At 36.9% G+C, this 21,645-nt stretch overlaps 1 protein-coding gene across 6 annotated transcripts in view; it reads left to right on the forward strand.

Moving 5' to 3' along the window:
• The first annotated feature begins 4,811 nt into the window (after nt 1-4,811).
• FOLH1 (folate hydrolase 1) overlaps nt 4,812-21,645 on the forward strand; it is a 65,338-nt gene continuing 48,504 nt past the window's right edge. The window contains exons 1-3 of one of the 6 annotated variants that reach the window (XM_002822339.5): nt 4,812-5,123; nt 7,310-7,415; nt 13,100-13,286. In XM_002822339.5, coding sequence (XP_002822385.3) covers nt 5,006-5,123; nt 7,310-7,415; nt 13,100-13,286 — 411 coding nt within the window. In that variant the 5' untranslated portion in view covers nt 4,812-5,005. Of the gene's footprint in view, nt 5,124-5,623; nt 6,449-7,309; nt 7,416-13,099; nt 13,287-19,547; nt 19,819-20,321; nt 20,394-21,645 lie in introns of those variants that run through there. The other 5 variants (XM_024255682.2, XM_054524888.2, XM_054524891.1 and 2 more) reach the window with 5 other exon arrangements.

The following is a 21,645-nucleotide window of genomic DNA, read 5'->3' on the forward strand; positions in this document are numbered from 1 at the left end:
GTCCAGTGGTGTGCTGCAGCCTGCTTCTGCCAGCTTACAAAAGTCAACTGTGGCCTTCCCTTTCAGACTGCACATTCAGTAACTTCTTGTTTTTCCCTTGAAATCTGCCGTGGTGGGAATATTTGCATCACAGAAATCAGTAAATGCTGCAAACCAAGGCTTTTCCCCTTCTTTAGAGCTGATTTACTAGCACACTACTAATGTATTTCACAAGCATAGTTCCTAGGGAAACAAGCCAAACACAAAAATACAAGTACTACATGATTCCAATTACAGAAATTTCAAAACAGCAAAACTAGACACTATTTAGAATTTAGAATAGGAGAATAGTGGATATCCGTCAGCATGAAAGATAGTGATATAAAGGGGATGTGACGAGGGCTTGTGGAGTTGTGTTGATACCCTGTCTCTTGATCTTGATGCTGAATGCCCAGGGTGTTCATTTTGTAAAAACTCATCAAGCTGTACACTTAAGACTTGTACATTTTATGTATATATATTAATTAAAAGTTTCCTTAAAAATAAAGGCATAGCATGATTTCATTTTTCATTTGAAGTATTGTGTGTATTTGAAGAAAAATGTCTCAAATAATTACTACCAAAATGTTGACGGTATTCATCTCTGGATGGTGATATGTTAAGGCAAAGGAGAGAGGGGTACAAAATGGTACTTAAAGCTTCTTACTTTTTATACTTCTGTATACATCAAAAAATAAGCATTTTGGCCAGGCGCGGTGGCTCACGCCTGTTATTCCAGCACTTTGGGAGGCCGAAACAGGCAGATAATGAGGTCAAGAGATTGAGACCATCCTGGCTAACGTGAAACCCTGCCTCTACTAAAAATACAAAAATTAGCTGGGCGTGGTGGCACACACCTGTAGTCCCTGCTACTCAGGAGGCTAGTCAGCAGAATATCTTGAAGTGGGGAGGCGGAGGTTGCAGTGAGCCAAGATCATGACACTGCACTCCAGCCTGGGCAACAGAGCAACACTCCAACTCAAAAAAAAAAAAAAGCATTTTATTTTAGTAATAAAAATTAACAGAGGAAAAATATATATTTTATTAAAATATTACAAGCGTTTTTTTCCTAAAATATGTTCATTTACTACTCCATTTCATCATTACATTGGAAACAGTATTACCACATTTTCTATTTTTCAAAATTCCAAAGCAAAGAAATCTGTCTACAAAGTTCCCTCTGCAAATATTCCCCTACTTTAGGTAAAGTTAGCATAAGGAGAATAAGAATTAATTACTTTGAAACAATAGAATTCAGATGAACCATTAGGGAACATTCTTATTTATCTATGGCCCTATCTTTTTGTTTATATCAATTTTAAAATTTATACTTTAAATACAATGAAGTGAACATATATTTAACGTATGACAAAAAGAATTCAACAAATATAAATGCCTATTTAACCACCCCCAATTTAAAAACATTGAAATTTAAAAAAAATCAAATTACTTGGAGAAACAAGTTAGAATTTTTATCTTCTAGAGCTATGTTATTTAGCATGCAGTTTAGAGTTCAAGAAGGCTATGTTTACAGATTAAGAATCAGCGAAGGAGGCTGGGCATAGTGGCTCATGTATTTATTACCAGGGCTTTGCGAGGCTGACACAAGAGGATTGCTTGTGGCCAGTTCAGGATCAGCCTGGGCAACATGGAAAGACCTTGTCTCTACAAAATTTTTTTTTAAATGAGTAAGGCTTGGTGGCTGGTGTTTGTAGCTTCTGCTACTTGGCAGGCTGAGGTGGGAAGATTGCTTGAGCCCAGCAGTTTGAGGTGACAAAGCCAGACTTTGACAATAAATAAATAAATAAATAAATAAATAAATAAAGCAGCCAGTGATTTTTCTTGACTAAGTATTTTTCAAAGGCAAATATGGGTAAAAGGCTGGAAATAAGAGGAATTAAAAATATTTTAATTTTTTTCTGGAACACACCTCATAGATAAGTATAATACTTTGATTTAGTTCATGTTTGTTTCCACAAATTCTGACATGAAGAGTCATCTTCAATCTTTTTCCAATAGTTAAAGAAGGAAGTATAGTATGGCCTAATGCTTATTGGTGGGATTCAGAAAATAAACATCTGCCAATTGTTTTCTTGAGAAAGTTGTCATGGTCAACAACTGTGTGAGGCTGGCGTGCAGGTAGTAAAAGAATTTAGCTTAATACCAAGACAGTAATGAGTTTAGAAAGGCATATTTATTTAGAGAAAAGGGGAGACACATTGCAAGGGAGCAACTGGCCAGACAGCAGAGGGAAGGCTGTCTGCAAAGAGGCAGGGACTCGAGTGGAGTTTTATAAGGGTGCTCCTTAGGCTGGATGCTTGCAGACAGGATGCTTGGTTACAGATGGGCTGTGAGCTGGGTGCTTCTAACAGGATGCTTGGGTGCTAAGTGAGCCATTTGCAGTTGACCCTATTCTTGGAACATTCATTCCCCTCTACCCCTGTTTCTGTTCCTGCCAGCTAAGCCCATTTTTCATTTTTCTTTTAACTCCTTAGCGCTCCACAAAACTTAATCAATTTCTCTAAACCTATTTTCTTATCTGTAAAAGGTAAATAATAATACAGCGTGCAACAGAAAAATCTAGTGTGGTTTACATAATCACCTGTTAGAGATTTTAAATTATTTCAGGATAAGTCATGAGAATTAAGTGAAATAATGCATATAAAGCACATAGTGTAGTGTCCTCCATATAGAAAATTCTCAGTATATTGGTTATTAACTACTTGTTGAAGGTTTACCTTCTCCACTAAACTAAGTTCTACAAGGCTTACAATATGTGACAGATGTTCATTCGTTGTCTGAATTCTTCAAATACATCCTCTTCACCATAGCGTCTTATTAATTCAATTATTAATTGAATAAATTCTATTATTCAAAAATCACTTTTATATTTAACTGAAATTTGCTCACTTATAATCACATCTAACCTTCAGAGAAAACACATTAACCAACTGTACTGGGTAATGTTACTGGGTGATCCCATGTTTTACAAATGAGAAGATATATTCTGGTAAGTTGAATACTTAGCACCCAAGGGTACACAGCTTGGACAGGACCAGGTCCAAAGATTGTTAAGAGTCTTCTGACTCCAAACTCAGTGCTCCCTCCAGTGCCACAACCAAACTCCATAAAGGTATCCTGCGCTGAATAGAGACTGTAGAGTGGTACAAAGTAAGACAGACATTATATCAAGTCTTAGCTTTGTGACTTTGAATGACTTACCTAATCTAGCTAAATTCCAGTTTTACCATGTGTAAATCAGTAAGAGTAATAGGACAAACATTGAAAGCTTCCAATGGTGATTAAATGAGGTGATGTACATAACATGCATCACTCATAATAAGTGCTCTTTAAATATTAGTCACTATTATTAGCCATCTCTAGATTTGACAACAGGAACATTAGGAAAGATATAGTACATTCAGGGTTTTGTTAGAAAGAGATGAAGAAATTCCCTTCTTTCCCACCCTAGGTCATCTAGGAGTTGTCATGGTTCATTGCTGACAAATTAATTTTCCCAAATTTTTCACTTTGCTCAGAAAGTCTTCATCGAAGCACCCAAGACTGTACAATCTAGCCCATCTTTCTCCACTTAACTCATACTGTGCTCTCCCTTTCTCAAAGCAAACTGTTTGCTATTCCTTGAATACACTGTGAGTTTTCTGCCTTTGCCTACTCAGCTGGCCCATGGCCCCTAATGTTTCTTTTCATCTCCACTGGGTCAAATCCTACCTCATGGTTCTGTTAAAAGTAGTGCTTCCGTAAAGCACTCCTAGTAAATGCACGGCCTCTCTCACGGATTATAAGAACACAGTTTATTTTAAAAAAGCATGTAGCTATTCTCTCCCTCGAAATATCATTATTATTATTAAGAATTTGTGGCAGGGATATAATTTTGTATGATGATTCTTCTGGTTAATCCAACCAAGATTGATTATATCTATTACGTAAGACAGTAGCCAGACATAGCCGGGATATGAAAATAAAGTCTCTGCCTTCAACAAGTTCCAGTATTCTTTTCTTTCCTCCCCTCCCCTCCCCTCCCTTCCCCTCCCTTTCCCTCCCCTTCCCTTCCCTTCCCTTCCTTTCTTTCTTGACGGAGTCTCACTCTGTCACCAGGCTCCGGTGCAGTGGCGCTATCTTGGCTTACTGCAAACTCTGCCTCCCGGGTTCAAGCGATTCTCCTGCCTCAGACTCCTGAGTAGCTGGGACTACAGGCGCCCGCCACCACGCCCAGCTAATTTTTGTGTTTTTAGTAGAGATGGGGTTTCACCATGTTGGCCAGGATGGTCTCAATCTCTGGACTTCGTGATCCGCCCGTCTCGGCCTCCCAAAGTGCTGGGATTACAGGCGTGAGCCACCACGCCCGGCCTATTTCTTTAAAAAATGGTTTTGTAATGTAAGTGGAGGATAATACCCTACATGTTTATTAATAACAATAATATTCATTAGGAAAAAGGGCGCGGTGGTGATTTACACTGATGACAAGCGTTCCCGACTATGGAAAAAAAGCGCAGCTTTTTCTGCTCTACTTTTATTCAGTAGAGTATTGTAGAGATTGTATAGAATTTCAGAGCTGAATAAAAGTTCCTCATAATTATAGGAGTGGAGAGAGGAGAGTCTCTTTCTTCCTCTCATTTTTATATTTAAGCAAGAGCTAGACATTCTCCAAGAAAGTTTTTTTTTTTTTTTTTTTTTTTTTTTTTTAAGGCGCCTCTCGAAAGGGGCCGGATTTCCTTCTCCTGGAGGCAGGGCAGATGTTGCCTCTCTCTCTCTCTCGCTCGGATTGGTTCAGCGCACTCTAGAAACACTGCTACGGTGGAGAAACTGGACCCCAGGACCGGGAGCGAATTCCAGCCTGCAGGGCTGATAAGGGAGGCATTACTGAGAGTGAGAGAGACTTTACCCCGCCGTGGTGGTTGGAGGGCGCTCAGTAGAGCAGCAGCACAGGCGCGGGTCCCGGGAGGCCGGCTCTGCTTGCGCCGAGATGTGGAATCTTCTTCAAGAAGCCGACTCGGCTGTGGCCACTGCGCGCCGCCCGCGCTGGCTGTGCGCTGGGGCGCTGATGCTGGCGGGTGGCTTCTTTCTCCTCGGCTTCCTCTTCGGTAGGGGGGCGCCTCGCGGAGCAAACCTCGGAGTCTTCCCCGTGGTGCCGCGGTGCTGGGACTCGCGGGTCAGCTGCCGAGTGGAGTCCTGTTGCTGGTCTTCCCCAGGGGCGGCGATTAGGGTCGGGGTAATGTGGGGTGAGCACCCCTCGAGTTAGGAGGAGGGTAGCTGGGAACGGTGCAGGGCTGAGTTCTCGACAAGCTGTTGGTAGGACAGTCACTCAGGTTGAGGGTAGAACTGAGAGAACCTGAAACTGGGCTTAGGAAGGTTCCACGTGCTGGAGCCCGGCAAGACAGGGCACTTTTATGGGTTTAGGACAAGCGCCAAACCCTGAGGGCTGTTGAACCAGGTCGCCCAGGGAGCTGTGCACCAAGACTTGTTTAGGGTTTTTATCGGGCCGTACTGTTTCAGGTGTACGGTAGAATTCAGGATATTGCTGCAAAGGAAGTTTTTTTTTTTTTTTTTTTTTTTTCAACCTCTCTGTGCATTCTTTCTTCCTTGTTGGAAGTAACAGAGGCAAGCTTGGGAACTGTGTGAACCAGGTCAGCGATCTGAACCGGTCTTTACCAGCAGGTCTTTTGCGGTTTTTCCTGGGTACTGATTTGCAGACTTAATCCAACTTTCTAAGAAAAGCAGAACCACACAGACAAGCTCAGACTCTTTTATTAAATTCCAGTTTTGACTTTGCCACTTCTTAGTGGCCTTGAACAAGTTACCGAGTCCCTCTCAGCGTTAGTTACCCTATTTTATGATGAGGATAATATTATCTGCAAATTATTGGTAATAGTAAATAATATAGCATGTAAATCTCCTAGCAGAGTACTGGGATTTTCCCCACTTTATTTCTTCTTTTACCAAGATGCTCCTCATTGGACTTTAATACACAGGACTAGTCTAAGGTATCACCAGGTAGTCCACTCCTGCTCGGAATTCTTGACCCTTTTTCGGGATTTAGAAGAACAGGGCATGGACGAGATGGGTTGAAACAAATTCAATATCTTCCATTAGCTTCACCTTGGGGTTGTTAAAAGATTTTTGAACCACACACTGTGCTCATAACAATCTTCATCTCTTAAAAGGATTTTATTCTTCCTGGTATTGCCTTCACTCTCATCTCTGTATTCCGTGCTCAGTGGCTGACACAGAACAGTTCTTTATTGATGTCCGCCCCCCACCACCTAGGATTCTCTGCTCTCTCCTCCCCCTACAGGCCTCCATCCTCTTCATCGTGTTCATTTTTCAGATGTCAGTTCAAGCATCTCATCCTCAGTGTGGGGTTTCCTGATCCCTCACTCTAATCCAAGTCTTTCTGTTTTATGCACAGGTGGAATCTTATTTCTGTTTGCGTCCAATCATGTATTTTAATATGCATGTATATGTGTATGTGCATTTGTATGCATGCGATTAAGAACTAGAATAATTAGTAATTGGAAAGCTCCATGAAAGCTGGTTGGGCACTAATTTTGTAACTATTTTATTCCCAGATCCTGTAATTTCTCTAAATAAACCCTAGAATCCTGCCTTATCTCCTTCAGGATCTAGCTATCCATTGTTTCTGGCCGCCTATCTGGCAGAGAGGTGGGGTAAATTGTAGTTTCACTGTAGCTGTCTGAACTTGGATTTCTCAAGCCTACTTCACTGGAAACACAAACTCTCACAGCATTTTGTTTTAGTTTCAGAACTAGAGCAAATTAGAAGTCTGAATTTCCTTCAACACTTGGAAATAATTTATGTATTTGAAATATATTCATAATTAATTCATTATAAAAATGTATTAAATGCTTATTCTGAGTCAGCAGAGGAAGATAGAAACTTTTTGAAAGTAGAAGGTGGATCTCCTTTTTGCCTTCATTTTCAGAACATCTCGTTTATACCCATTAGTTGAAACATTAATGTCATTTTATTTTTGTCCTGATTATCTCATAAAACATTTCTTAGAATAACAGCAATACCTATCATTGAAGTTGGATAAAAAATATTTTGCAATTGATTTGCAACTTAAAAATCTGTTTGCATGACTCTTTTTCAGTGAAAGTAGGCAAAAGAAATTAAAATTCAGAAATATCTCACCTAATGTCAGAGGTAATATTGATAATTTGTGTTTTACAAATGATACAACAATAATGAAAAATAAGTCCTATCTATAGGCTCATATCTCATGCCTATTTTTGGATGTATTTTTCAGGGTGGTTTATAAAATCCTCCAATGAAGCTACTAAGATTACTCCAAAGCATAATATGAAAGCATTTTTGGATGAACTGAAAGCTGAGAACATCAAGAAGTTTTTATAGTAAGCACATTCTCGAAAGTTTATATGGACAAGTTGTTAGAAAAATTTATCATTCTGTTTTGGTCCAATATTTTATATATAGCAACTGGCCTTCTTTCTTAAAATTTTATTTATTAAAGATCTTGGATCACATTTCATCTGTGGAGGACTATACTTTCAGCTAAATTTTGTCATTACAGAGGTTTAGAGCAGGAGTCAGCAAACTTTTTCTGTAAAAGGACCAGCCTTTGTAGGCCAGCTGATCTGTGTCACATCTAGTCAGCTCTGCTATTGCAGCACAAAAGAAGTCATAGAAAATAGATAAACAGTCAGTTCTGATAAAACTTTCCTTATGGGCACTGAAATTTGGATTTCATATAATTGATGTGTCAAAAATATTATTTTTAAAACCAATTTAAAATATAAAAACCATTCTTAGCTTGTGTACTGTACAGAAACAGTTAGTGGTCCAGATTTGGCCAGTGGAATCTAGTTTGCTGATTAATGCTTTAGAGAAAGATAGTGCATTTTAGTTAAAAAAAAAAAGGACTTTGAGTTAGAATTGAGTTTGAATTCCATCTTTGCCTATTAATACTTTGGATGAATACTTAACCTTTCTGAGCTCTCTTTTCCACATCTGTAAAATGGGAATACTGATCTTATTATGATATGGATGAAGTCAAAGAGCATATATTTAGCATATATTTGGCATATTTTAAAAACTAGCTCCCTACTTCCTGAAATAGCTATTTCCAGTGTAGGACAAAAGAGATAAATAAGTAAATTTAAAAAGCAACCAAGAAGAAAATACTTATATAGAATTACTATATATAATTGATTAGAATACTTGGTTTTTTTTCTTTTCTTTTCTTTCCTTTTTTTTTTTTTGAGATGGAGTTTCGCTCTTGTTGCCCCGGCTGGAGTGCAATGGCGTGATCTCAGCTCACTGTAACCTCCGCCTCCCGGGTACAAGCGATTCTCATGCCTCAGCCTCCTGAGTAGCTGGGATTACAGGCATGCACCACCACACCCAGCTAATTTTGTATTTTTAATAGAGACAGGGTTTCTCCTTGTTGGTCAAGCTGGTCTCAAACTCCTGACCTCAGGCGATCTGCCTGCCTCGGCTTCCCAAAGTACTGGGATTACTGGTGTGAGCCCCCACACCCAGCCCAGAGTACTTGCTTTTTTTTTAAGCATGAGATCCTTTTGTGAATTTTTACAAATTGAGTTAGCTCATGTGTCCAAAAATACTTGAAGTCCCTCTAATGATTGCAGGATTCCCTGGTGAATAAAGGTTGTAATTCTAAATTAAAAGACCATTAAACACACATACGCACATAGGTATGCATAGATGTGCACACATATAATCATACAAACACTTATATGTTTGTATTAATTACAACAGAATTCAAAGTATAAATAAAAATTGATAGGATCCCTCTCAGGTCTTTGGAAGGGCCGTTTTAAATGTGAGACTCTGAAGCTCGAACTTCTTTATCTTTGTGGAAACCCCTCCTCTGCCTGTTGTGCTTATTCCACTATAATAATGTATAGTAGGTATAATACAAGTGGAGGTCTGGCAAGGTATGGTCTTTACTCCTGGACAGAGCTGCTGTTCCAGCTTTCTTCCTTTCCCAATATTAGTGGTGGAAGAGATCCAAATTACTCCAGGTTATCAGCAGCCTATCCATAAGGTCAGCAGCAACTTTAGTCCTTGCCTCTTCAGAAGAAATAATTCAACTGGTGGCAAAAGCAGAAAAAGAGACCAAGGCAAGTTCCAGAGCAGGAATGGAAGTTTATTTTAAAAGGCCTTATAACAGGAAAGAAAGGAAGGTGTGCTTGGAAGAGAGCCAAGCAGGCACATGAAGGTGAGAGAAGGCCAAGTGCCCCACTTAACTGTGATGGTAGGACTTTTTTAGGCTTGCCTCTTTCCCATGATTCTTCTCTTAGGGTGGGCTGCCCAGCCCTCCTAACCCTTGGGAAATGAGCACCCACAATGTGTTTAGGGAAGTATACACAGGCCCATCTGGGTCTCTCTTCCTTTTTCTGGTGGAGTGTACCTGGAAGATTATACTATACCATTTTTGTCTCTAACACGCATGCCCAGGAGGTTGCTTCTCCCTGGAGTCTGCATTTAGTTAACATTTTGGTGTTAACAGGTGTGGACCATCAAGAGCTGGCCTCTCCCTGGCACTGCTAAATCATTTTTAGAGAGGCAATGCGATCATTGCTGAACCGAACCATCACCTGACATTCTAGTGGGTGGGGGGAGAGCCCCCTCCTGCCTTGCTCCTGTCTAACTACCTGTAACACTAACTTGTGACATAGATTGACCAACAAAGAAGAAAAATAAATGCCTTTCTTTATTTCTCTTTTTGGACCCTCAGCAAGATTAAGCAGTCAGCTTCTTGTTTATGCTCCATGTCCCTAACCAAGCTCCTCTAACCAGAACTCAGGGGGATATTCAGCATAGACACACAAAAGAACGAAATTGAAAGAATTCCCTCTCATTCCTCCAAGGACCACAGAATCTCCAGAAGCCTCCTAAACTCTCCAGATTTTCAATTTGCCATTTGTCCATCAGAGAGCTTTCAATTAAAATATACCCATGGGTCAGAGACTATTAAAGCCTCTGACCTTCCATCTGGTCCCCCTTTGAAATCTTTTGTTCTGCTCTTAAAAGCCCCCACTGCCTCTGAAATATCTGCCTCAGTAGTGAATGGGAAGATTAATTAGGAGCAGCTTTTTTTTCACTCTGCCTTGGGGTACGGGGTTGTCTGTGTTTTTCCTTCTTTGAAAACACCCAGTTGAATTCACAGATCTGTTTACCATTTTGCATCTCTCTAGAGGGATTCTTCCTTTTCCACATTGTTTTGCAAGATAAGATTGTTTTAAAAGGTGTTTTAGACTTTTGGTCTCAGAATTTTACTGGTCTGTATTTGAATACATAGGTCTGTATTTGAATATATAGGCCCAATGAAATCACATATTAAACTACACTTCTTAATCTGTTAATCACTTGAGATGTGTGTCACAAGTAATTTGTTGATACTAGAATATCAAATTTTGTTAAAAAAAAAGTAGGAATAAGAATTTACACATTTTCCAGAATAACAAAAATCCATTCATAGATCTCTGTCAGACTGGTTTAAATATATTCCAAGTACTGTCTTGTCACATTATCTCAATTATTATTATTAGTATTTTTTTCAGACAGGGTTTCACTTCTGTTGCCAGGCTGGAGTGCAGTGGCACAATCATAGCTCACTGCAGCTTGGAGCTCCAGCCTCCCCAGTAGGTAGTACTACAGGCACATGCCACCGTGCCCAGCTAATTCCACCTTTTACTAAATGCCTTCGTCATCTTTAAGTCTTGGAAACACTGCCAAATTATTTGTAAACAAGACGAAATGTACTAAAACAGAAATAACAGTAGCTCTCTTAAAGGACTGAGATAATGTATTCGGGCACAGTGGCTCACCCATGTAATCCCAGCCCTTTGGGAGAACAAGAAAGGCAGATGCCTTAAGTGAGACTCTATCTCTACAAAATATTTTTTTTTAATTATCTAGGCATGGTGGCATGTGCCTGTAGTCCTATCTACTCAGGAGGCTGAAGTTCCAGGTTTTAGTGAGCTATGGTTGCACCACTGTATTCCAGCCTGGCAACAGAATGAGGCTCTGTCTGTTACAAAAAAAAAAAAAAAAAAAAAAAGAGATAATGTGACAATACTAGAAACACATTTAAAGCAGCCCTATAGTGATATATAAACAGAATTTGGCTATTTGGGAAAATTTGTAAATTCATATTTTTATTCTTATTCTTATTTATTTATTTATTTATTTTACAAAATTTGATATTCTGGTAGGTTCAACAACTTGTGACACACATCTCAAATGATTAAAATCATTGAGAAGTGCTATTTAATATGCAATCTAATTGAGCCTCAAGTCTTTGTGAAGTAATGAGACAGTGATGTTCTCCCCATATACAGATGAGAAACTCAAGACACAGCTAGGGTTACATACTGAGTTGATGACAACACCTGTATTATACCACTTACATGATTTATTCTAATTAATTTATTTAGTATTTGCAATGGATCTTTTTTTCTACTACTAATCTTTTCCAGGATGTGTTTTGTTCAAATGAGTGAGTCCCAACCCCGATAATAGCAAAATGTTGTTTCCTAGTTGGTAGTGACAAGACTGTTACCAGAAAATTCACTTATAGTAGCAAAGCCTTATAATGATTTTCTCCCGCTTTTTTTGTGAGTAGGTTCAAGATTCCCCATAGTAATTCCTTTTGCTTACAGGGACAGAGGCATAGCTGGCACTTCAGGATATCTGCATCCTACATTAGTTACATTGCAGTTTGTGATCTTTGTAATATTTAAGAAAATAGCAACCTGTTGGCTGTTTTTCTGTTTTCCCTGCAGGTGCTCACTGATAAGGGATAGAGACTCCTTAGCTGCCTCTTATGTTTGTGTCCTTTTTGTTACAATATTTTCCATATTAGAAATTCTGTGTAAGATATTTTGCCCCTAAACATTTACCAAATGAGGATTTTAGTACTATTTTTATAAATACAATTTAAATAACTTTAATATAATTATTAAAGTAAACAAGTTACAGGAAATTCCAATTTTAAAAAATTGAGTTACTTTAATTCATTGTTGATTCACCAAATGAGAAAAAATTAAAATACCTGGTAGAATGAAACTTGAAACTGGAATTATCATAGTCATGTTGGTTATTAGGTTTTTTTCAATCACCATAAGGATGGAATTATGTTGATTTTATAAAACTACATATTTAAAACTAGAAATTTACAAAGTTCCAAAAGTTTATGAACTCTCTCTCTCTATATATATCTTTTCATGCTACATAATATCTTATCATATGTTTAAGGGCTTAAGTTAAAAGTACTTACCAATGAGCTCTTCAGGGAAACAAGAAATTTCCCAGGAGGGAGAAATTTAAAACAATCAAAAGCACCAGAATCTAAATATATTAAATGAGAAATTAGTCTACTCCTGAAAATATTTCTGGTAGCCAAATTTTGGCCACAGAATTTCTTTGTTAAAGATATTCCTCTTCAGACAAATTATTGTCATTGATTTTAAGTGTGTTACTCTGTATGATAGATGGAGTGCAAGAGATTCATTCTGAATTTGTATCAGTATGTTCAGATTATTCTTTGATGAAGATACTTTATAAATGGTTGCTAATCAAAAAGTTTATCACTTGTCTATAACTCTCAGTATTTAAATAAATGTAATTATTAGTAATTCTTGCCACGTCACACACACACATTTTATCCATGACTTGGTCTCTTGGATAAAATATTTTTGTCTGTTTCAATATTTTACACAGTGATATAAACAGATAATTCCATGTAAGTTCCAAGAAGTATAGGTCTTAAGAAAGAATATGATAATCTACCATAGGAGGTTATAGTAATAGGATTACACATAATGATACAAAAATCAGTTTCTCCAATTTTTCTCTTGATTTAGTACAAATTAGAGCATAAAAATTTCAAAGCAGACTTTGAAAATCTATTTCATGCAATAATAGTACCACTTTAATTTTTTAACGTATCACACTTCAAAGTATTTTTGTGTAACTCTGCTTTACTTTGTTGATTTGGAATAAAAGTTGATTAAACATTAATATCTAACCACTTTCAATTTTCGTTCACCAGTAATTTTACACAGATACCACATTTAGCAGGAACAGAACAAAACTTTCAGCTTGCAAAGCAAATTCAATCCCAGTGGAAAGAATTTGGCCTGGATTCTGTTGAGCTAGCTCATTATGATGTCCTGTTGTCCTACCCAAATAAGACTCATCCCAACTACATCTCAATAATTAATGAAGATGGAAATGAGGTAAAAAAAAATAAGTAAATAAAAGAAACATTCCCATTTATTCTTTTTCAAATACCTTCTATGAAATAATGTTCTATCCCATCTCTAAATATTAATAGAAATCAATATTATTGGATCTTGTGAATACCTTTAATATCTCATTATCCGTGTCAACTACTTTCCTATGATGTTTGAGTTTACTGTGTTTTAGAAAGATTCTGAGAAATTAATGCTTGATAACAGCTGCTATTTTTTAGTTTTTGGTACTACACACCAATATCAAATATGATATACTTGTAAACCTCCAAGCATAAAAAGAGATACTTTATAAAAGAGATTCTTTTTTTCTTTTTTTTTTTTTTTTTTTCCAGATGGAGTTTCACTCCTGTGAGGCAGGCTGGAGTGCAGTGGTGCCATCTCGGCTCACTGCAACCTCCACCTCCCATGTTCAAGGGATTCTCCTTCCTCAGCCTCCTGAGTAGCTGGGATTACAGGTGTGCACCACCACGCCCAGCTAATTTTTGTATTTTTAGGAGAGACGGGGTTTCGCCATGTTGGCCAGGCTAGTCTGGAACTCCTGACCTCAGGTGATCCACCCGCCTCAGCCTCCCAAAGTTGTAGAATTACACATGTGAGGCACCGAGCCTGTCCAAGAGATACATTTTTGATAGGTTTAATTTATAAAGACACTCCACAGATTTGGAGTTGCTGGGAAATGCACGGATCCAGTATGCAGTTTGACCCAGCAAGTTTTTATTGGTACTTAATGATTATGTCTCAATTGATCAGGTTGAGCTCTGTGCGAAGAGTTTGTGTGTGGACATTTGGAGAGGACAAGTTTGGAGGCAAGGTCTTTAGCATGGTATTTAAAGAATTTGCCATCTTGTTTGCAAGTTGGGGCATATACTTGAGAAAGAGAAGACAATGCAGATAAATTAATGTATTTATTATGATGTATGTTCAACATGAAAGATCACAAAATATAACATACATTCATCCTTACTTAACATACCTTAGTTTTAGAGCTACCGTGTGTAGAAGAGTCCATTTCTATTTAGGTAAATTTCTTTAGTCCTTTTATTACTGGGCACTCTTAATTACATATATCTTGAAATATGTCCACTTTGGTCAGTGAACTGAAAATGTCATGTGATTTAAGTACATATATAATTTTTTTTCATAGTAGGTCAATAACCTCCTTTTATTGACTAATGAATCAGTCTCTTCTTAATGATTAATATGTTGTTATATTTTACAGTCAGTGATGTAATTCCATACTAAATTTCCTAATGTGATTGGAGCCTTTCATATTAACTACTGTTCTCAATCATAGTAGTTAACAGTATAACTTTAAAAAATATTATTAAGCCAGGCGTGGTGGCATATTCCCTAATCTCAGCGACTTGGGAGGCTGAGATAGGATGATTGCTGGAACCAGGAGTTGCAGACCAGCTTGAACAACATAGCAAGACTCCACCTTAAAAGAAAAAAAAAAAAAAAAGAAAAAGAAACAAAAAAAACCCTAAAATATATTATATTTAAAAGGCAATACCACTACATGTCATATAGTCTCAGAATGTTTGTTAAATAAGCGGTGGCATATCTATACAGTTAAATACCAAGGGGTCTTTAAAACATGTTCAGAAAATTTATTTAAAGAAATAAAATATTGACAATGTTAAAATGTATACATATGCTTAAACCTCTCTTTTGATCTATCAAATTTGAGAATTGTCTAGGTACAATGTGAAAAAGAGCAGACATATAATATATTTTAGGTTTTGTTTTTTTTTTTTTTGAGACGGAGTCTCGCTTTGTCGCCCAGGCTGGAGTGTAGTGGCGCGATCTCCGCTCACTGAAAGCTCCGCCTCCCGAGTTCACGCCATTCTCTTGTCTCGGCCTCCAGAGTAGCTGGGACTACAGGCTCCCGCCACGACGCCTGGCTAATTTTTTTGTATTTTTAGTGGAGACAGGGTTTCACCGTTTTAGCCACGATGGTCTCGATCTCCTGACTTCGTGATCCACCCGCCTTGGCCTCTGAAAGTGCTGGTTAGTTTTTTTTTTAAGATGGGGTCTTGCTATGTTGTCGTTTTTTCTTCTTTTTTCCTTCCGCCTCACTTTCCAGTTTTGACTATACCATTGCTTATTTTATTTCATTATTTACTTTTGTATTACAAGCATTCATAATGTTACCAAAGCCTGTTACATAATACAAAATGAATCATGTAAAAGTTTCACTGGGGAGATTTTCCTGAATAGTGTTAGATACCTAGTTTCTTAATTTTTTAAATTTATATCATTAGTTCTTTTTTATTTTTATCCAAGTTATATATGTACATAATCACATAATTCTCCTGAGTGCCTTGCTTTTTCTCTATTTTCCTCTTTCCAGAGGCAATCATTATTCAACTATAAGTTCATTCTTTTGATATTTACATCTGTTTCTATAAATTACATGCTTATATGGCTTTTATTTCAGATGCAGGCATTATCTATTGACATTGTGACAAGTCAGCTCCCTGTTCATCCCTTGGCCCCAACCACCATGTTCTCTTACTACCTCCCATCTCCCAGTACAATTTAATTGTTATGAATAACAGTTCACAGCTGAGCTATGTGATAAACTGATTCCTTTTATACCCCTGCACAAAACAGACAAGTTCTCCATCCCATAGGCAACAAATGTGGTTAGTATTTTGTGGATCCTATGAGAAATATTTTTAATGTATACAGAGACATTGTTTCAGCTTTGATTATGCAGAAATAACATTCCGTAAAGATTTAACTATATATTGACTTTTTTATGTCACAAAATGTAAACAGAAATTGTAAACTAATATTGTTTTAGTTATACTCAGAATATATAATTTGAGGCTACCTGTGCATTTTGGAAAGTAAAAAATACTCTAAGACTGAAATTTAATCTAATTTTGATAAAGTCAACCAGAAAGTCATTTCCTTGACATTAAAAACTTTTCTTACTTGTTAGAATAGCTCGTAAACTTGCTGTAAAATTCAGTGTGGCATAATGGTGCTGCAAAATTGATTACCATAAAGGCAAATCAAGTGAGACAAGTTTGAATATTCCCTTGCCTGAAAGACATGCTTATATAATGACTTTGTTTCTTTATTGATTTTTATTGCACCTCAGCATAATTTTTCTTTTAATCTTACCTAGTGATTCAGATGAGTTCATATCTTATATGAATCACAGAAAAAATATGGGAAATTTGGAATATGTGGGGATGTGGCAAGTAGTAGTTGATTTGGTTTCACTTTAGCTTCTATCAGTCTCAGAAAAGGGAAATAACTACTGCTCTAGTTAGTACAGTGTAAAATCTGCCCAGATCCACTCCTCATCTCCAAATCCCTCCCATTTATATTACTGCACTGGCCAAGACCTATACAATATAATGTTGAAAAGAAGTTTTTGATAGCAGATATCCTTAACTTTCTTCTGGTCTTGAAGGAAATACCTTTAATTCTTTCTCACCATTAATTATGATATTTACTATATTTACTGTTTTCTTTTTCTGGTTATCTTAAAGTACATCTTTTCCACATATACTAAAATTTTTTGCTATATGGATTTATATTAAACACATTTTTCTTTGAGATGAACATGCGATTTTTCTTTCTTGATCTGAAGATGACATTCAGTGATATTCTAATGTTAGAATAATTTTACATTTTTTGAAGTTGTAATATTAGCATTAGGGTTTTAAATTCATATATTGATATATATTATGTTTATACTCATAGCACGTTTAGTCTGTGTTTTTGCAATCTATTTGTTGGGTTATAATTTCAATATTCTACTTGCCTTCTAAAATGAGTTGGGTTTTTAATATTTTCTGAAATAGGTTTTGTTGTAATTAAATTATTTTTTCCTTTAACCTTTCAAACTCAAGGAAAACCAGTTGGCCTTGACTTTATTTGTGGAAAATTTTAAACTACTGGTTTAATTTCTTTATTGGTTGTTATATGACTATTTTATGTCATATAACAATTTTTATTGTTTGTTAAATGACCTTATTGTTTGTCATATGATAATTTTATGTCATAGAACAATTTTTATTGTTTGATATATGACTTTATTGTTATATGGTTATACAACTAGTTTTTTTGTTGTTGTTGACCGAGTCTTACTCTGTCACCCAGACTGGAGTGTAATGGCGTGGTCTCAGCTCACTGCAACCTCCGCCTCCCGGGTTCAAGCGATTCTCCCACCTCAGCCTCCCAAGTAGCTGGGACTACAGGCACGTGCCACCACACCTGGCTAATTTTTGTATTTTTATTAGAGACGTGGTTCCACTATGTTGGCCAGGCTGGTCTCGAACTCCTGACCTCGTAATCCACCCGCCTCAGCCTGCCAAAGTGCTGAGATTACAGGCGTGAGCCATTGTGCCTGGCCGATTTTTTAAAAAATGTATTCTTATGTCAGTTTTCATAAGTTTTATTTAAAATGCATTTTCCATTTCACGTAAGGTTTCAAATTTATAGTATAGTTGTTCCTAGTATTTTCTTATCTTTTTTAATCTGCTCAGCATCTGTAGATGTGCCTCTTTTTGATAATTAATATTATTTATTTGTGCTTTTGCTATAGTTTTTTTCTTATTGCTCTTGAGAGAGATAGGTTGAATTTACTAGTGTATCCAAAGAATAAACTTTGGCTTTGGCAATCTTTTCTCATCTATCTTTGCTTTATATTTTATTAACTCTGTTCTTGTTTTATAATTGCCTCTTTTATCTTCTTTGTGTTTACTTTGCTGTTCTTTGTAAAATCCTCAGCAGAATGCTTAACTTATTGACATTCAGTCTTTCTTCATTTCTACTATGAGTATTTAGAGCCATCAGTTTCCCCTTTAACTTCCCTTTCCACTTCAACTACATCTCACAAATTTGGATTAGGAGTAGTTTAATTATCATTAGTATCTAAATATTTTTTAATTTCTGTATTTTCTTCTTTGATCCTGGAACTATTTACAAGTATTTTTTTAAATTCTGAATTTAAAGATTGTTATTGTTATTTGTTTGATCTGATCTCTAAATTGAATATATTGAGATCAGATAATGTGGTTTGTAGGACACTAATCCTTTGACAATTGTTGAGGCTTCCTTTGGAACATAATATGTGCTCAATTTTTATAAATGTTCTGTGTTTCTTTGGGAAAAACATGTATTTGATGGTTGTTTGGTTTAATATTTTATATTTGTACATTAGTTTGAGTTTGTTTATTATTTGGCTGAAATCTCCATTATCCTTAATGTGCTCTCATTTTGTCTGCTTCCTTTATTAATTAGAGATAAATGTTAAATTATCTCACCTCACTATAGTAATGTCTGTTTTATACTCTCTCTATATATAATTTATAATTCCATAAATTTATGTTATGTAGAATTTGGAGACCTGTTATCATATATAAACAAAATTAGAATTGTTGATGAAATGACAGACTTATGCTTATGTAGTAGCCTTTTTTATCTCGTCATAATGTTATTTGACTTTGTCCTAAAATTTTTTTTTAAATTAATATTTGTTTGGTATTTCTTTTTCAGCGGGTTTATGTCACTCCTTGTCAACTGGTACACAGCTGATTTTATTTAGACATGCTATGCTTTTTAATTATTCTTTTTTCCATTTTAATTTTTTATAATTCTGATATACAATATTTAGGTCACTTTTACCTTCCTCTAGTGTGAATTTTACTCTTCCTTTTTTCCCCTAAAGCTTTGGTGTCATAATTCAATCAATATTTCTACAATATAGAAACCTTAGAACACTTTCACTTTTGTTATATATTACCAATTTATATGCATAATTTTAATTCAGTCTTGTTTCATAAACTTGAAAAATATGTTTATTAATATGATAGTAATACGTTATTATTATCATATATAGTCCTTATTTAATTTTTACCACACATTTGCAATATCTTTGCTTTCTGATTCTTCTTGCATCATTTTAGAGATTCTTTTAGAGGCTTCATTTGTTGTATGGTATTGTTTATTGAACAATATTGTTTAGAAATGTTCTTTTAAGTGAACATCTGTTGACCCAAAACTGTTAAAATTTGATGGAAAAATGAGTCTTTCATATTCATTTTCAAAGGAACGATAATTTTGTAGGACACAAATTTGTAGTTTGACAGTAATTGTTGCTCAAAACCATGGAGACAATATTCTACTGAATTATGGATTCCATTGCTATTTTTTTTTTTTTTTTTTCTCTCTCTGTCGCCCAGGCTGGAATGAAGTGGTATAATCTCGGCTAATTGCAACCTCTGCCTCCCAGATTCAAGCCATTCTCCTGCCTCAGGCTCCCAAGTAGCTGGGACTACAGACGTGTGCCGCCACACCTGGCTAATTTTTGTATTTTTAGTAGAGACGGGATTTTACCATGTTGGCCAGGCTGGTCTTGAACTCCGGACCTCAGGTCATCCACTGGCCTCAGCCTCCCAAAGTGCTGGGATTATAGGTGTGAGCTACTGCACCCAGCCTCCATTGCCACTGTGGAGAAGTCAGCTGCCAATCTAATTTTTGTTCTGCTTGGGTAATCATGTATAATCTCTCTTTTGCAATTTTTATCATTAAGTACTATATTGACTATTGCAATTTTACTGTAATGGGCTGGGTAAAGATTATTTTTATGCATCTTGGTCAAGATTCACTGGATCTCCTGAATGTGAAATTACGGAGGTCATGATTTTCGGTGGTTTTGGAATGTTTTTAGTCATTCAAATTTAAGCTTTCTAAATTCTTTCTTTTCTGAAGAGAAGAGAAGGAAGTTTCTAATTCCATATGTATCCCACACCTTCTCATTTTGTTTTTTAGGTCTTTAATATTTCTCTCATATTTCTCTTTTCTATGATTCTGTGCTGCATTCTGAATTATTTTAGATTTATTTCCTAAAACAATTCTCTATAGCTTTGTCTAAATATTTTTGATCCATACATTATTTTAAATTTTTAATTTAGTTTTATTTATTTATTTCAACTTTCACAATATGCATTTGGTGCTGTATCTCTGTATTCTTTTTTTTTTTTTTTTAGAGATGGAGTCTTGCTCAGTCACCCAGGCTGGAATGCAATGGCACGATCTCGGCTCACTGAAACCTCCACTGCCCAGGTTCAAGCAATTCTATTGCCTCAGCTTCCTGAGTAGCTGGGACCACAGCCACATACCGCCAAACCTGGCTAATTTTTGCATTTTTGGTAGAGAAGAGGTTTTACCATGTTGGCTAGGCTGCTCTGGAACTCCTGACCTCAAGTGATCTACCTGCCTCGGCCTCCAAAAAGTGCTGAGATTACAAGCATGAGCTACTGCACCTGGCCGTAACTTTTTTTTTTTTTTTTTTTTGAGATGGAGTTTCGCTCTTGTTGCCCAGGCTGGAGTGCAGTGGCGCGATCTTGGCTCACTGCAACCTCTGCCTCCCGGGTTCAAGTGATTCTCCTGCCTCAAAGTATCTGGGACTACAGGTGCACCATGTCCCACTAATTTTGCAATTTTAGTAGAGACAGGGCTTCCCCAGGTTGGCCAGGCTGGTCTTGAACTCCTGACCTCAGGTGATTCGCCTGCCTTGGCCTCCCAAAGTGCTGGTATTACAGGCATGAGCCACCGTACCCAGCCTGGCTTAAATTTTTATTTAAATTTTAGTTCAATATCATGTGTATGATACATACCATAAATACAGTAGTTGCAGGTGTAATTTTACTCTGTTCTTTCTGTTGGCTCTTTTCCATAGTACTTTGGAGGTGTTTGGTGATTTTGTGGCTCTGAGTTCTTCTCAGAATTTGGGAATTCTTTAAGGCTAAGTTGAAGGCTGATTCCTCCTGATCATTTCTCTTAGGCCCCAGGGAGCACTACAAACCTGGCACTGCTTTAAAATAAATATTTTAGCTTGAAGCATACTATATAAACAGTGAATGGAAATTTGTAGAGTTATGAATTATCTGGAACCCTTTTTTGCTGCTGTATGCTAAGCCATTACTTTCCATGGAGCAAGTTTATTTTGAATTTATCCTTAACCCTGAAGGATATTGTTTTTCTTCTTTTTTTTTTTTTTTGTCACCTAGGCTGGAGTGCAGTGGCACGATCTCCATTCACTGCAAGCTTGCCTGCCGGGTTCAAGCGATTCTCCTGTCTCAGCCTCCTGAGTAGCTGGGATTACAAGCACGTAGGCCCAGCTAATTTTTGTATTTTTAGTAGAGATGGGGTTTCACCATGTTGGTCAGGCTGGTCTCAAACTCCTGACCCCGTGATCTGCCCACCTTGGGCTCCCAAAGTGCTGGGATTACAGGCGTGAGCCGCGGCGCTTGGCCAGGATATTGTTGTTCTTAGACCAGCTTTATACACAGTCTTCTGCTAGATTCCATTATGT

This window comes from Pongo abelii, chromosome 9 (genome assembly GCF_028885655.2).
Source record: "Pongo abelii isolate AG06213 chromosome 9, NHGRI_mPonAbe1-v2.0_pri, whole genome shotgun sequence".
Classification (NCBI taxonomy): Eukaryota; Metazoa; Chordata; class Mammalia; order Primates; family Hominidae; genus Pongo; species Pongo abelii.